At 43.0% G+C, this 17,187-nt stretch overlaps 1 protein-coding gene across 1 annotated transcript in view; it reads left to right on the forward strand.

Moving 5' to 3' along the window:
- Positions 1 to 17,187, forward strand: part of PCDH15 (protocadherin related 15) — a 2,681,631-nt gene that overhangs the window by 2,427,992 nt on the left and 236,452 nt on the right. The window contains exon 30 of the mRNA XM_069240977.1: positions 11,678 to 11,896. Within this exon, the coding sequence (XP_069097078.1) occupies positions 11,678 to 11,896 (219 nt within the window). The remainder of the gene's footprint in view (positions 1 to 11,677; positions 11,897 to 17,187) is intronic.

Here is a 17,187-nt window from a genome sequence, read left to right on the forward strand (position 1 = left end):
TTTTAACTGTATAGTGTGGATTTGTATCATATTTGGTCTTGTTTATTTAGATAAAATATTTAATATTTTTCTAAACCTGTGTTGTGTCATTTTGTAGTGGTTCACTGGGTTACTGTGTGTGTTTGTACAATACTTGACACATTGTCTCTGAAGTTAAGCCTACCTGCTTGTGCCAAGCTACCAAGGGGGTGAGTGGGGGTTAACTGAGTGTGATTCTCCTTCACCCTGACTAGAGGGAGGGTCCTTGCTTGGCAGTGGGTAATCTGACTACCAACCAATGACCCCATTTCTAACAATAAGATGTTATCTGAGAAATATCTAGGGGCATATTTATACTCCGTTTGCGCCGGAATTGCGTCGTTTTTTTTACGCAATTTCGAGGCAAAACTAACTCCATATGTATACTTTGGCGTTAGACGCGTCTAGCGCCAAAGTCCATGGAGTTAGCGTCATTTTTTAGCGTGGACACCTACTTTGCGTTAATGATATGCAAGGTAGGCGTTCCCGTCTAAAAAATCGACTCCGAGGCATGTGCGTCGGATTTATACTCCCGGGCAAAATTCACGCCCGGGAGTGGGCGGGTCAAAAAAAATGACGTACGCCCGCTTTTGCGCCGTTTTTTAGCGCCTGCAAAAGGCAGGCGTTAAGGGACCTGTGGGCTCTGAAGGAGCCCAGAGGTGCCCTCCCAGGCCCCCAGGGACACCCCCTGTCACCCTTGGCCACCCCAGGAGGACACCCAAGGCTGGAGGGACCCATCCCAGGGACATTAAGGTAAGTTCAGGTAAGTGTTTTTTTTTGTGGCATAGGGGGGCCTGATTTGTGCCCCCCTACATGCCACTATGCCCACTGACCATGCCCAGGGGACAGAAGTCCCCTGGACATGGCCATTGGGCAAGGGGGCATGAATCCTGTCTTTGCTAAGACAGGAGTCATTTCTATGGGGGTTGGGAGTGAGAAAAAAAATGGCGCAAATCGGGTTGAGGCGAAAAAATTGCCTCAACCTGACTTGCCCCATTTCTTGACGCCCAAGCCCCATATCCCCCTACGCCGGCGCTGCCTGGTGTACGTCGTTTTTTTTAACGCACACCAGACGGCGCCGGCGGCTAACACCGGCTAACGTCATTCAATAAATACGGCGCCTGCATGGCGCTTCAGAATGGCGTTAGCCGGCGCTAATTTTTTTGACGCAAAACTGCGTTAGCGCAGTTTTGCGTCAAAAAGTATAAATATGGGCCCTAATCTTGCCCTCTATAGCTTTAAACAGACAGTGTATGGCATGTTGAAAAACAGACACCACTGTAGCAAAGGCTAAATGGCATCCTTCTGTACTGAAAATGCCAAAAAAAGTGTTATGAAACCTGTTGAAGGGATGAAGTCTTCAATTTTAAAGCACTTGAGCCCATATTTATACTTTTTTTGTGCCGCATTTGGGTCATTGTTTGATGCAAAAGCAGTGCAAACTTATAAAATATAATTGTATTTTGTCAGTTTGCACCACTTTTGCTTCAAACAATGGTGCAAATGTGCCACAAAAAACGTATACATATGGGCCTTGGTGTTGAAAACTCTGTTGCACATTAAAGAAGTGGAATTAGCATGTTCTCTTTGGGAAGAGACTGCTAGTCGATGAAATGTTGAAAGTTAATGCTTTGAGAGCCACACATAAGCCAACACTCCCATTTATTTTGTTTCTGTGTGTATGGGTGAAACCCATTAAGACGATTTAGCTCAAATATTACTCTAGATAACAGATCTTAAAGTAGTTTTTGTAGTTCTTTCCATATGCACAAGTTTTTGGTTTATAGGAAAAGAGACTTGCTTAAGTTTAATCATACGAATGAATATATGAACTTACCTAGACCTCTACTGAATGACTTTGGAAACTCATTTATACTTGTGGAACTGTAATCTTGTTTCCTAATGTTTAATAGTGGTCTGTAGCTTTCACTTTCACATTTAACATAATTCCCCAGTAGTGTCTGGTCTCACAAGCCTAGTTCACATACCCCTTTGAAGGCTACGTAGATTTTTATGGTAACGGTTCTACCTTTGAATTCTGCTATGGAACAGGAAATAAGCATTGAAGTCAATGGTACATTGACCAAAAGCAACTGTTTTAACATCTGAATGTGAACAGGACACCAACTTGTGTAAATAAGGAGCCAAAAACATTTTGGTTGACAACAGTATAAGGTGATCCTGAGTCAACAACTCCAGGCCCAAAGTTTGTTATATTCTCATCAGAGGGTAATCAATCTCCAACTTTTTTGGGCTCCTAAAGGAAAGTGGGATGTGTTTAAAATATATATTTTTACTGCCCTTCTCGAAGGGCCCCTGGAGGACCTACATTCCCATTTGTGAATGGGTTACCACCAACTTTGAGTTGGTAAATTGACAATGTTTTCCAACTGCATTTAAGTCGTAAAACATTTGTACATACCACTGCAATCATTATTATTATTGTGCACCCTAAACATGCCCCTTCGAAATACTGATTCACAGTCCCTAATAGGTCACTAAATCACATTTTGGGCTTGGTAAATACAAAAATGCATTCTTGTCTTCATAAATGGCCTTATTATAGGAATCAGGCTGTTTGTCAGAGCAAAAAAGATTTGTACATCTGACCCTTGGTGCATGCAGCCTCACTTGGGCCACCTGACTGGATGTAGTTGGCAGTAACACTTTGTGAACTCCACACAGTCACATAGTAGAGGGATTAGGTGTTCCTGAATGGGCCACCTGCAGGCAGGATGGGCTGTGGAACTGGGCACAGCTCCACTTGCAACTGAATGGGCTGTGCTCTGCCTTCACACAAAGGGCTTTACCTCTATATTGCCTCTGCAGCTAGCTTGGAGCACTTCAAAAAGAAACCCCTAGAATTCTCTCCTAATTTCAATAAAGGCACCACATATAAAAATAGGGCTTTCAGGCCCTCTCTTTTGTTCACTTTCTGAGTTTGTGGAAGGATTCTCAGAGGACTACCTGATGCTGTGGTCAGCTGTGTACTCCAAAGGGCTGCTTTGCTGAAAGTAGAAGGATTGCTTTGCTGCCTGGAGCCTTCCTTAAACACTCAGAGGCCTGCCGTGGTACTGGAGCTCTGCTTCTCCATCTGAATTGAGGAATGCCAGAAAAAAATCCAAGGTCTAGTGTCCTGGTCTGCTGTTCAGCTTCACAGCGACATAACAGTTACACACCATTTTGAACCTGCCCCTGGACCAAGCCTGAGTGAGTCTTAGCCACCCAAGTGTTACCTCACCCATCCTGGACACTTGGTGGTGGTGCTTAATGTGCCCAGATAGCCAAAATCCAAAACTTAGGACTTGCAGATGTTTTGGCTAAAAACTACTCTGAGAACAGAGGGAAGATAGAGACCAACCTGCTCGTCGATCTACTCAAGGTGCACCACAAGTTAACCTGATTTTGTGGTTGATACTGCTATGTTCTTCTTTGCAGCAGAAAATCCTATTAAGCAGTCCTTCACCAAAGGAATATCCAGCCTCATGGCATTCTTGTTGGATACAACTCTCTTGCGTCATCTCGCTGAAAAAAAAGTAAATAAGTCTGAACTAAGAACTTTTCACCACAACTTCATCCAGCAGCTGCCCGATGATGACGCTCCCTCCTCAGACACCACCTGCAGCCTTGCACCTCTGAACGTTCTTCTCTCAAAACATTTTTCTTAAAAATTCTTCTAAGTCTGAAGGTAAGTACTGACCAAGCACAATCAATTTTTTGTGTCTGACCCATCCACCATTGCTGCTGGCCACATTTTTCAACTTTCTCCCAGCCTCCTGGACTAGTTGTCAGCATTTGGCACTGTGATGCCGACCGAGGGACCGCCGTGCTGAAGACGGCCAGTGCAGGCGGTTTTTCGCTTGGCGAATTATAACTGCTGGCAGCCCTCCGTCCTTTTCCGGGCGGAGAGCCGCCAGCAGCCATACTTGCGGTTGACGGGGAAATGCAGGTTCCACCGCCCCATCAACAGAACACCACCCACCGAATCACGTTCCGTGATTCGGCGTGGCAGTGTTCTGTTGACGGGGTGCTGGCGGCAGAGCAGCCCCCATGGATCCTGTCCCCTACCGGAGGATCAACGGACCAGGTAAGTTGATCGTCCATTAGGAGAGGGGGGTGGGGGGTGCTGTGTGTTGTGTGCGTGCATGGAGGTGTGCGTGTGAGTATGTAGAGGGGGTGTGTGAGTGCGTGTATGCATGCGGGGGTGTTTTGTTTGGAAATGTGTGCGTGTCTGTCTGTATGTATGTCTGAATGGATGTGTGCGTGTATGTCTGTATGTGGGTGTGCGTGTATGACTGTGTGTGTGTCTGTTGGCATGTTTGTTGATATGTGTGCTGGTATGTGTGTTGGTGGTGTCTGCATGTGCGTAAGGTGTGTGTCTGGGTTGCGATGTTGGGGGTAGGGGTGGGGAGGGGGGTCCTCCCACCTTTGGGGGGTGGCAGAGGGGTGGTGGATGTGAGTGTAGAACCCGGGGAGCGGGGCTGTGGTGGGTGGGCGAGACCCCTATCAGTGTCAGGGAAGGAATTCCCTGGCACTGATAGTGCTTACTGCCATGGATTTCATGGCGGTTCCCAACCCCATGAAATCCATGGCGGTCAGCCAGGTTGTGATACCGCCTGCTGTCTTGTGACGGCCACTGGACTGGAGACCCAAGTATCCAGCCCAGCGGTCGGAACGGAGAAGTGTTGGATGACCATGGCAGTAACTGCCATGGTCATAATTCCATTTTTTGGGAAGATAAGACTGCCACTTCTCCGCCAACCGCCAGGGTCGTAATGAGGGCCTATGTCTGTTGCTTGACCAGGGCTCACACCCCAGTGAAGCAACAACCCAGTTTCTCACAGTTCCACTCTTGGACATGGAATGCACTCATCATTCTTACAAACATGGGCAATTGGTGCATGCATCCACAATTATTGCACTTCTTCCCTGTGGCAGGACAATTCTCGTGAAATGCAATGCGGGACATACTACCATATTGGAAGCAAGAGAATTGGTTTCACTTTTCTTTAGTCGTGTGGGCTTTTGTTTTGGTGCTTATTAGTGTAACTGCAAACCTCATTAGAGTTATTGTTAGACCTGACAGCCTTAGGGTGGTCACCCCTAACTTTTTGCCTGCCTCCCTCCACTTTTTAGATACTGTTTTTGCTGGTTTTAAGACTCTGCACACTTTACCACTGCTGGCCAGTGCTAAAGTGCATATGCTCTCTCCCTTTAAACATGGTAACATTGGATCATGCCCAATTGGATTATCTAATTTACTTATAGGTCCCTAGTAAAGTGCACTATATATGCCCAGGGCCTGTAGATTAAATGCTACTGGTGGGCATGCAGCACTGAATGTGCCACCCACTTAAGTAGCTCCTTAACCTTGTCTCAGGCCTGCCATTTCAAGGCCTGGGTGTGCATTTTCACTGCCAATTCGACTAGGCATTTAAGTAGTACTAGTACTTGCCAAGCCTAAAACTCCCCTTTTTCTACACATACGTCACCACTAAGGTATGCCCTAGCTAACCAATAGGAAAGGGTGCTGTGTAGGCAAAAGGCAGGACCTGTACCTCTGTAGTTTACATGTCCTGGTAGTGTAAAACTCCTAAATGTGTTTTTACACTGCTGTGTTGGATTTAATATTACTATTTTATAAGTGCCACTTTTAGAAAGTGAGCATTTCTCTGCACTTAAATCCTTCTGTGCCTTACAACCCACGTCTGCCTGGGTTTAGTTGAAAGCTGTCTTGTGCATTCACTCAGACACACCCCAAACACAGGATACTCAACCTCACTTGCGTACATCTGCATTTTGAATGGGTATTCTTGGGCTGGGAAAGTGGATGGCCTGAATCTTTCATATCAAAGGACAGTAGCCTGCCCTCACACAAAGGACTGCCACATCCCCTACTGGGATCCTGGCAGACAGAATTGAACTAAAAGGGGACCTTGTGCACTTCTAAGCCATTCTTTGAAGTCTCCCCCACTTCAAAGGCACATTTGGGTATTTAAACAGGGCCTCTGCCCCTACCAACTCAGACACTTGGAGATGAGAACCTGAACCGGAACTTGCATCCTGCCAAGTGGAACTGCCTGGCTGCCCAAAGGACTCACCTGACTACTTTCTGTGAAGGGCTGCTGCATTGCTGTTGCCCTGCTGCCTTGCTGCTCTCTGGCTGTGGTGAGAAGTGCTCTCCAAGGGCTTAGATAGAGCTTGCCTCCTGTTCCCTGAAGTCTCAGGACCAAAAAGACTTCGGCCCGTATTTATACTTTTTTTAGCGCCGCATTTGCGCCGCTTTTTGACGCAAAACGGCGCAAACCTACAAAATACAATGGTATTTTGCAAGTTTGCGCCGTTTTTGCGTCAAAAAACGACGCAAATGCGGCGCTAAAAAAGTATAAATACGGGCCTTCATCTCTACAAGAAGAACTCCTTGTGTGGCGAAAATAGATGCACAGCCTGCCAGAAACAATGCACAGCCTGCAATGCGGTGAAAAATTCACTGCACGCCACACCAGAATGATGCAGCCCGACTTCTGAACAAGAAGATCGATGCAGCACCAGCATAGCAACTGGAAATTCGCTGCACGGCCCACTGTATCGACGCACAGCTGAGTCGGAACGACGCAGTCCGACTTCCAGAGAGTAATCGATGCAGCGCCTGCTGTGCAATAGAAATTTCCACCCAACATCCACCGGAACGATGCAGCCCCTGTGTCTTCATCCTGTCAGGGCCGGAAATCTACGCATCAAACCCGGGTTGTCTGAAAACCCCAAAACTCGAAGAGGATCCACAACCGAGCGCCGGAAATTGACGCACAGCCATCCCTGCGTGAAAGCTAAATGACACAACGCCGTGTGCGGCCCAAGAAGTCGACGCACACTTCTTTGTTTCAACACATCTCCTCCTCTGCGGATCTTTGCAGAGATTTCACATGCAAACCAGGTACTTGGGGGCATATTTATACTCCGTTTGCGCCGAATTAGCGTAGTTTTTTTCGACGCAAATTCGGCGCAAAACTAACGCCATATTTATACTTTGGCGCTAGACGCGTCTAGCGCCAAAGTATGAGTAAAGAGCGTCATTTTTTAGCGTGAACGCCTTCCTTGCGTTAATGAGATGCAAGGTAGGCGTTCCCGTCCCAAAAAATGACTGCGCCGCAAATGCGTCGTATTTATACTCCCGGGCAAAAATCACGCCCGGGAGTTGGCGGGGCAGAAAACCCCGCATTTGCGCCACTTTTTAACGCCTGGGTCAGGGCAGGCGTTAAGGGACCTGTGGGCTCAAAATGAGCCCACAGCTGCCCTCCCATGCCCCCAGGGACCCCCCCTGCCACCCTTGCCCACCCCAGGAGGACACCCAAGGATGGAGGGACCCACCCCAGGGACATTCAGGTAAGTTCAGGTAAGTATAATTTTTTATTTTTTTATTATTTTTTTTGGCATAGGGGGGCCTGATTTGTGCCCCCCTACATGCCACAATGCCCAATGACCATGCCCAGGGGACAGAAGTCCCCTGGGCATGGCCATTGGGCAAGGGGGCATGACTCCTGTCTTTACTAAGACAGGAGTCATGTAAATGGCGTCTGGGCGTCGTTTAAAATGGCGCAAATCGGGATAAGACGATTTTTTAGCGTCAACCTGACTTGCGCCATTTTTAAGACGCCCTAACGCCATTTTTCCCTACGCCGGTGCTGCCTGGTGTACGTGGTTTTTTTCCACGCACACCAGGCAGCGCCGGTCTGCTTGCGCCGGCTAACGCCATTCAATAAATACGGCGCCCGCATGGCGCTTCAGAATGGCGTTAGCCGGCGCAAAAATTTTTGACGCTAAACTGCGTTAGCGCAGTTTAGCGTCAAAAAGTATAAATACGGGCCTTTGTGTTTGAAAGAGACATTTATTGCCTTTTAAAGACTAAAGACACTTTATATTACTTTTAAAGTGATATCTCAACATATACTTATTGCATTTTAATCGTTTTGACCTGCATCTTATTAGATAAATATTATATATTTTTCTAAACACTGGGGTGTATTTTTGTGGTGCTATACTGTGTTGTTGCATGATTTATTACACAAATACTTTATACATTGCCTTCTAAGTTAAGCCTGACTGCTCAGTGCCAAACTACCAGAGGGTGGGCACAGGACAATTTGGATTGTGTGTGACTTACCCTGACTAGAGTGAGGGTCCTTGCTTTCTAACAGTTATGAACAGCCTTCATGCACCCATGAGACTGATTGAAACACTGCCTTTCATATGCCCACCTAGTGCACAGAAAAAACGTAAAAAGAATGGCAAAACGATTGAGGATTCATAAACTCTGGCAAGTGAGCGCCCAATAATGCCCCTTGAGGGGCTTAAATGTGCCCATCTGTTCCTTGTGGTGTCACAAAGAGGGGCAGGGGCACCACCATTGTTTTGCCAAGGCCTTGTGTGGGGCTGAAGGAGGAGCAAAGCAAAATACAAACGCTGAGGGATAGCGTAACTGGATGGACGGAATGCGGAACCAATCAAACATTCACCCCCAGTCACAGATCTGGGTTTAATCCATCCATTATTTTGCTCACCATGCCACCCCAGTTTGAACCCAGCCATACGCAAATCAGTCTTGACCCTGTTCCACATGGGAACAGTCCAGCCCGAACTGCCAGGCCAGGTACTCCCTCGACCGGAAACAAGCATCCTGGGACCGGTTTCGGGGTTTCACCCCTCCTCAGCCAGGCTAGCTTGAATCCAGTGGCACAGTGAGCCCGGGACCCACGTCTGGGCATACCCGGCGCACTTAGGGCGGCAAAAGCAAAGCAAAATACAAACGCTGTGGGATAGCGTAACTGGATGGACGGAATGCGGAACCAATCAAACATTCACCCCCAGTCACAGATCTGGGTTTAATCCATCCATTATTTTGCTCACCATGCCACCCCAGTTTGAACCCAGCCATATGCAAATCAGTCTTGACCCGGTTTCACATGGGAACAGTGCAGCCCGAACTGACAGGCCAGGTTCTCCCTGGACCGGAAACAAGCATCCTGGGACCGGTTTCGGGGTTTCACCCCTCCTCAGCCAGGCTAGCTTGAATCCAGTGGCACAGTGAGCCCGGGACCCACGTCTGGGCATACCCGGCGCACTTAGGGCGGCAAAAGCAAAGCAAAATACAAACGCTGTGGGATGGCGTAACTGGATGGACGGAATGCGGAACCAATCACACATTCACCCCCAGTCACAGATCTGGGTTTAATCCATCCATTATTTTGCTCACCATGCCACCCCAGATTGAACCCAGCCATATGCAAATCAGTCTTGACCCTGTTCCACATGGGAACAGTCCAGCCCGAACTGCCAGGCCAGGTTCTCCCTGGACTGGAAACAAGCATCCTGGGACAACAGACCCCCATGAATGTTCTGTAAAAACTATCCTCAAGACTACTAGGGCCACATGTATCAAATGTTTTTGCATTCGCAAACAGTGCGAATCACAAAATTTGGCCATTTGCGAATGAAAAAATGCCTTTCACAATGTATGAAAGGCATTCACAGTGCAATTTTAAGGAATCACAAAAAAAAATTCCTTAAAATTGCGCCCCATGTAGAGAATCGCGATTCTCTAAATAGGAAATCTCAAATAGAGAATTCCTATTTGCGATTTCCAAAGCCCATGTATCAAGCATTTCCTAAATGTGAAATGGGCATTTAGGAAATGCAATTACCAAAAAATCCAATTTGGTAGTAAGCGTGTGCAAATTTAAAAAATGCATTATAAGTGCATTTTTTAAATTGACATGTAGCGCACACATGCCCCTAAGGCATGTGTGTGCTTCACATGTCCGCAAATATTTTTTGGGGGTGCATCAGAGGGGGCTTTAGGCCCCCAGCACCCTGGGGTTTGCATTTCCTAATTTGTGAATTCCTAACTGGAATTCGCAAATTTGGAAATGCAAAACCATTCCCACCTACGGGCCTACAGTAGGCCCATAGGTTTCAATGGAGTTACATTCTCTATTTGAAAATCGGTAATAGCATTTGAGAATTTTAAGAAATCGCTATTACCGAATCGCAAAATTCATACATACCATTTTGCATTTCTTAAATAGCGATTTCTTAAAATCGGTGTGCACTGCAGCCCAGTTATGGGCTGCACACTGCAAGTGCAAACTGTCTGCGCTTGTGATGTGCCCATACTGGGCTGCATCACACACCAGGTGAGCCATGCTTTGCTGGCGGGGCTAGCAGAGTTTTTGTTCCAAAAACTCCATGAGCTCCACCAGTGGAGCATAGCTCCCCGCACACTCCTAGTGTCAACAAAGGTATTACCATCTACCTCAGGTACATATTTGTAATTTGATGCATAATGTTTAGTAGTGTGTATGTAATAAAATAACTTTTCCTTTTCAAAGAAAAACATTGACTTGCAAATGATTTATTGAGTATTGTTGTTGGTACCAGCAAACTGGGATTACTAACCCACAAATCCTCCCCTAAGTACGCCGTGGAATGACTTACTTTACTAACCTTAGAGAGTCAAGTGATTCAATGAGGTACTTGGTTCCCAGTAAAAAGACTATTGCAGAGTTATCACTTGCAAAGGATTCAGATACTTCACAACCTATAACAATTTCTTACACAGCTGGTCAGGCAGACATTTTTGTTGAGGTGCTCAGGAGTGCGTTTACCTCACTCCAATGAAGGTAGTGAAAAGCACAGGCTAAAATCAAAGTTATTTGCACTCACTACATTTTAACAAATGTGTCCATGTGTTTCAAATGTGTAACTAAAATTGAGTATATTTGAACAAACTGATTAAACCTATGACTCACCCTTCAAAAATGGTATTATAGGAAAAACACATTCAAACTTTTAAACAACAAAGCATCTGTTCTAAAAATCACAGTGTGTGTAATTGTAACCATTGTAATTGATTCCAAAACTTTTGAATGAGTTGAACATTTGAGAAGTCCTGCAACATGGCTATAAGTAGATTCAACAAAGGAAATATTCTTTCAAACTTTTCAAGTTTTTAAATATCAATTCCAACTTCTTTGAAGTCTTGGAAACCTATTTTCAATAATTCTATATGTTTTGCAAATTTTTTTAAAACGTCTGATAGTGTTAAGTAGCAATTACAACTCCTTAATAGTTATTTTCACAGCTATAGCATGACGTAGGAAGCAAGCTTTTAGTTGCTAGTTTGTTCGTGTAACTACAGTGCATGTTAATCAATTTTTACTCAATTTGTTTTTTTTTTAAACGAGAATTGCTAACATTTTCTTTTAAATGCATGGCTTTAGTAAAACCTTCCAGCACTATTTTACATCAACTTCAAAACTAATAGGCACAATCTCAAGCACCCTCTTTAGGGATTTTGAAACAGGAAGGTGTACGCTAGTTACATCATTAATCTGCAAAGCCAATGCATTTATTCAATGTTTTAGTTGATTCCTTTGTTATTTAACTATCCCTTAGTACTGTTATTACACTGTGTTTCACTTTTCGGCGAATTTAATTCATTTGCATTTGGCTTTTTGGAGTGAATATAATGCAAATGTTTAGATTCTAAAACATGTATTTTGTTCTGCCCTGGTGTAGTTTCATTAATTAGATGTTGTTTTGGACGCTGTTTATTGCACTCTTCATCATAAACTTATTTTACATATTCTCTATCCTGCTAAAGGTTTTTGGATGGCAAAGTGCTAGACATCAACAAGCAGTTTCAGGATTACATAGGACAAGGAGGACGCATTCTTGAAATTCGAACCCCAGATGTGGTGGCCAATGTAAAGAAACAGGCACAGGCTGTCGGATACACGGAGGGTGCATTACTTGCTCTGGCAGTAATAATCATTCTCTGCTGCATGCCTGCAATATTAATAGTGATGGTCAGCTACAGGCAGTAAGTACTTTTCTAATGTGTTTGTGAATTATTCATGCAGAGGCTTCATAGAGAAGAATTGAAGGTCAGATGAACATACAAACTGGTTGCAAAAAGTAGTCACAAATTGCGCACTTTTTGCAGCCGGTATTTAATTTTGAACACTGACTAATGTAATAATAGGTTGGATCGCAAAATAAGGAATTGCATAGTGTTGCAGAGTGACCTATCTAGTTTGTGGTCCACTTCAATGTCCTACACTCAGATACAGTTTTCCAAATGGAAAACTTTTTTAAGAAGGCCCGGTACCTGAGAGGAAGCGGGGCTGCCTAACCAAGATAGTTTTCAGTTCAGGAAAACTTCAGTTTCTTCTCCCTCCCCCCACTGACCCCACCCACTTGAAACAGGCTATAATTTTAACAACCACTTTTTGCTTTCTGACAGACTAATCCGCACTACGAAATCGCCCAAGACTAGATATATTTTTTTAAGAAAAAAACGGGTTTGAGTAAAGGAGTGTTGACAAGTTAGACAGGACTATGCAAGTTAAGCGTCTTTGAAGGCATTTTGCGGCCCTGATATGAAAGCTCCATCTGTTTATCAGTTTTATATTTTGCCCATGGATAACACGTTTAGCTTCTGTTCTCTCTGCTATAAGAAAGCAAAAAAAAAAAAAAAAAAAAGCCTGCTTTATCTTTTTTAAATGTCAGCGTTCTATAATAGGGATTCTTTTAATTAGAAGGAGAATGTTGCTTCAAGACATAGATGCTCTGAAGTTCCATTTACATAGTAGAAAGCAAGTTTTGCAGAAAATGTAAGTTGATCTCCCCAGGCTGCCCTCGCAAACTGATATCCAAGATTTTATGGAGCAACTTTTAAACTGTTTTATACAGTTTGTATAAAAGTAATACTATGTTTTTTATAGTAAGTAAATCAAACAACTTACAAGTTTAAAAGGAGGTCGCTTTCTGCAGTGGAACTATGTACGTGGGCCTCAATTATATTCTGTAGGTTATTTGAGGGGCTTCCGAATAGGGATGCCATGCCAGACTCTGCTCTGATGACATTATTGAACAGATATGCCTCTCAAAAAAGCACTATTATTTTTTCACTCAAAAGCACGTCCTTCTTCTGAACTGAGAAATCATTTTTGTAGCATAGCCTAATTGATAATTCTTATAATGTGGATGATAGTATTGAGGTTTGAAACTACAACTTTGAAAAAAAAAAAAAAACATGTTTATTTGATAAAATTACCTCTGTTATTCCACCTCCCTATTTGTCACTATCAAGCATCCAGATGCTAACTTCATCTGGCATTCACACAGATTCAATGCTGTTTCATTCATTGAGATCCCCTGATTTTAGTTTCTGAACATGTGAAATCATCCAAGAAATAATGGCTGTACATGATAATGTTACATGTTAAACCTATTGGCCAGATTGAATCCTGGATCACGAAAGGCACACACAGGTAATTAACTGAGCATGATTAAGCGTGGCAAAGGTATGTAGCATTCCTCTTCTGGTCCTTATAGGGACTCTATCAATGAACCTCCGCTTCTAACTTCACAATTATATCTGCACCTTACAAACACATGTTTTTCTCATACATTTTGGTAAAGGGGACATGCCACCCTACATTTAGTGGAGAAGTGCAAACCATCTATTGTTCTCCTGACCCTTAGCACATATGCAAACTGCATCTGCTATTTTAATAATAATATATTTCAAAAGCAGCTTGGGGCTAAGCAGTAGTAGCAACAATGTACGTCAGAGATGTAAAGAATGTCTTTCAAATAGGATCTGTAATCTCTGGTGTTAATAACCAACACCGGTTCAACCTCACTATAAACTTGTACATTATCGAGCTCTAAATCATCTGGGAAAAACACTAGCCTCCTGGAATAACTGGAAGGGCCTGCTGATACTTATATTGACGAACAGCAAAGGAAGCCTTGTGTTAACACCACCTCATTACACAATCCTACAGTTTCAGTCACTTTCTGCTCTTGGAGGTTCTTTTCCAGCTCTGATTTTGCCTTTTGTCACTCTTTTCCTGTCTTACTGTTCCTACTTCTTTGTCCCCTGTCTGCTTTTCTCTCTCTTACTCCAAGACGAACTCTGGTAATTACAAATACATTTCACTTACCAAAAAAGAATGTCGGTGCCCACCACCAGCATAATTTAAGCATTACTATGTGTCTTTCTTTTATGTAATGTAGCCAAGTAGGAATGCTCATTTATGTATGAGGAAGAAACTTTATTAATCATTTTGGATGGCAAATTAGGACCCAGCTGTGCACAATTATTATGAAATCAATATAGAAAGGCTTTGCCAGGAAACGCTGTCCTCATTACATATTGTAAGTAGGTTAAGCCTTAAAACCAATTATACAAAGATTAGTTAATAATTTTTATATCAACGTTTTGATATCTCACTTCCATTCAGAGATTTTGCATTTCCGTTTATACCATGAAACACGTTCACCCCACCCATACGTGCTTCAAGCTCCTTGTAGGATCCGTGCAAAAAGGCAAACAAAGCCGATTAGGAAGGCTTTAGTAATTGAAACTGTTTTTTTCATTTGATTTTTTCACATGGATAATTGGAATTTGAAAGATGAATACGCTCATTATATAATATGACTTCTTAATGTGCTACAGTTGTTATGAGAAAATTAATTGTTTTATTCTTTCTTTTTTGCTGCCAAAAATAGGTTTAAAGAGTAAGTATGGAATTATTCGTAAGCTCATTTTGCAACACCTTACTTCAAGCTGAGCCAGAAGTTTATATTCTGTCAGTTGAATACGTGTGCCCTGTCTACGTTTAGATCCTTCTCACACTGTAACGTTTTCATTGTCTTGTGTAGCTCACAACTTCAAAAAATATCACAGCAATTTAAAATTAAAACAATAAAATCAGCAATGTACATATTAGAACAGCCAATTACAAAACACAATTAAAACCATTTCCGTAAAGTGCATAAGTACTTTCATAGGGTCATTCTACATCCCTATTTTCCATTTGTTCAGCAAAACAATTGCACGGAAAGGAGTATGAATCCAATATCTTCAGAGACAGGTACTTACAGATTCTGGAAGTATTACAAAGCATGGCTCACAATAAATTTTTGGTCTATGTCCTGTAACAGTTTATACTAGAAAAAATAAAGGATTACAATAATTCTTCAAGCCGGGCAATTGATCAAGGAGAATGTATGCCTGACTGAAAACGAGAAACAAGTTATTTGATCAGACATTCGATGTCATGTGTACTGATAGATGCATTTTGTAACAGTGGGCACTATTTCGGACTCTGGTGCTCATCATAGGGGCAAAACTATGTATCGATCTTGAATGCTAAAAATGCAGTGCAGGTCACACGTAATATATTGTTTGTATGAAAAATAAAACATTGGGGTTGAAAATGTATAGACTTTGTGACATTGCTTGAAAAATGCAACTTCTAAGAAGCTGGAGCAGACTTTGGGGCTGATTTACACATATCTGTGCTGTGTAGACTAAACTTGCACTAAACATAACCTACGCTTATTCTTATGCATGTATTGTGTTTTACAACTTCAGATATAAACCCTTGTAACTAAAAATGTTGCAAGTGGGTCCTAAACAATTATAGTGTTTCTTCATGCCTAACTTATTAGCCATGTGCTGATTTAATGTTCTGTATGGGTACACAGCCTATGTCAAGCCTAGTGAATATTTCCAGTTCCATAATTATTTTAATTATTGATTTCTTTATCACAAATGCCAACACCTCCACATGTCCCCTCATTACCCTCCATTAGAATATACAGGCTAGATAGGAGAATTTTTCTGCATGCTCGCCACAATCTACGACATGTCCAGTTTGGAGTAAATTAGGTATTCAGATAATTACAACAAGTGCATTTCTAACTATTTCTGAGTACTACTAAGTGGTCTAAATGCAAACATACGACATATGCAGCACAACACATTCAGGGCCAGATTTAAGAAGCCCCTTGGGCCACCTTACGCCACATTACCATAAGTTTTCTGACGCAAAGGTGGCATTAGGTTGGCAAACCCTGTGCCACATTTACAAAATGGTGCAAGGCATGCATTGAACCACTTTGTAAACCCTTGCACCACATTATTCCTGCGCCAGGCATAATGTATGCAAAGGGGAGTTCCGGCATAAGGAACCCCAGAAAAATGGTTCTGTAGAATCCATGTGAATCCCCTGCACCATTTTTAGCGTCATTTTTAATGCCTGCCTAAGGCAGGATTTAAAATGAGGCTCCCATTGTTTTCAGTGGGCCTCGTTTCACGTTGCAGGATTAGCTTCAAAAAATGTTATGCTAATCCTGCAAAGCCCCAAACTAGCATTAACATTTTTTACACTGGTTCCCTAACGTGCGCCATGGTGCATTGTATCATAAATATGGCGCACACATAGTGGCGTTAGGGGGTTCAATGAGGTGCAAGAAAAGTAGTGCATCATGACATGATCCACCACTTTTCATAAATATGCCCCTGTGTTTCCTTCTTAACCCAGGAATAGAGTAGAGCAGAGAAAATGACTGGAAAAGTCATTGTCCTCTCCTAATCTTGTGCTTAGGCAATGAGTCAGCTGTCCTCATTCTGAAAATAGCATTCTGGATTGGAAATTCAGAAGAAAGGAGGAATTTCCTAAATGTTTATTTTGTGACAGGAGTACATATTTCTGTTTTCTTGAGGTTTAGCAGCATTCAGCTTTCAAACTGTTTTATAGTGTTGGGCCAATAGTGGATGGTAATACGTTTAGAGCCAGACACTTTGACTTTCCCCTAGTTTTCAACATGCCCTTTGGTTTAGGATTAAAATTATCGAAGAAAGCACAAATTCAAAACGGTAGAAGGATCTTCCAGTCTGCACTGATCCTTTGGTTCCCCCCATTCTTCCAGGCATGTCTATTCTTATCTGTTGCATTCATGTGTGTTACTCTATCCATAATACCTTCCAGGGAGAAAGTGCCAACATAGCCAGTGAAAGGCCAACTATATATCAAAATACTTTTTTACACTTATTCTGGTCCTTGCAAAGTCAGTCTCTGTCTTTGGTAACAGATGTCCAATTTGCTCTCCTTGTTTTCTCTTCAAAAACAACCCCTGTCTTCCACCACGGTTGTTTTAAAAGTTTAATTGAAACCCCTTCGTATTGGAGCTCTTAGTTCAGTGACAGGCTCAATCGACCCAATACGATAGGTTCTTGCGTTGCCTAAACTGGGCTAATGTTTGCATGGATCATGAGGGAGACAGTAACAACTCTATATAAATCATATTTGTAGG

This window comes from Pleurodeles waltl, chromosome 6 (assembly GCF_031143425.1).
Source record: "Pleurodeles waltl isolate 20211129_DDA chromosome 6, aPleWal1.hap1.20221129, whole genome shotgun sequence".
In the NCBI taxonomy this organism is placed as follows: Eukaryota; Metazoa; Chordata; class Amphibia; order Caudata; family Salamandridae; genus Pleurodeles; species Pleurodeles waltl.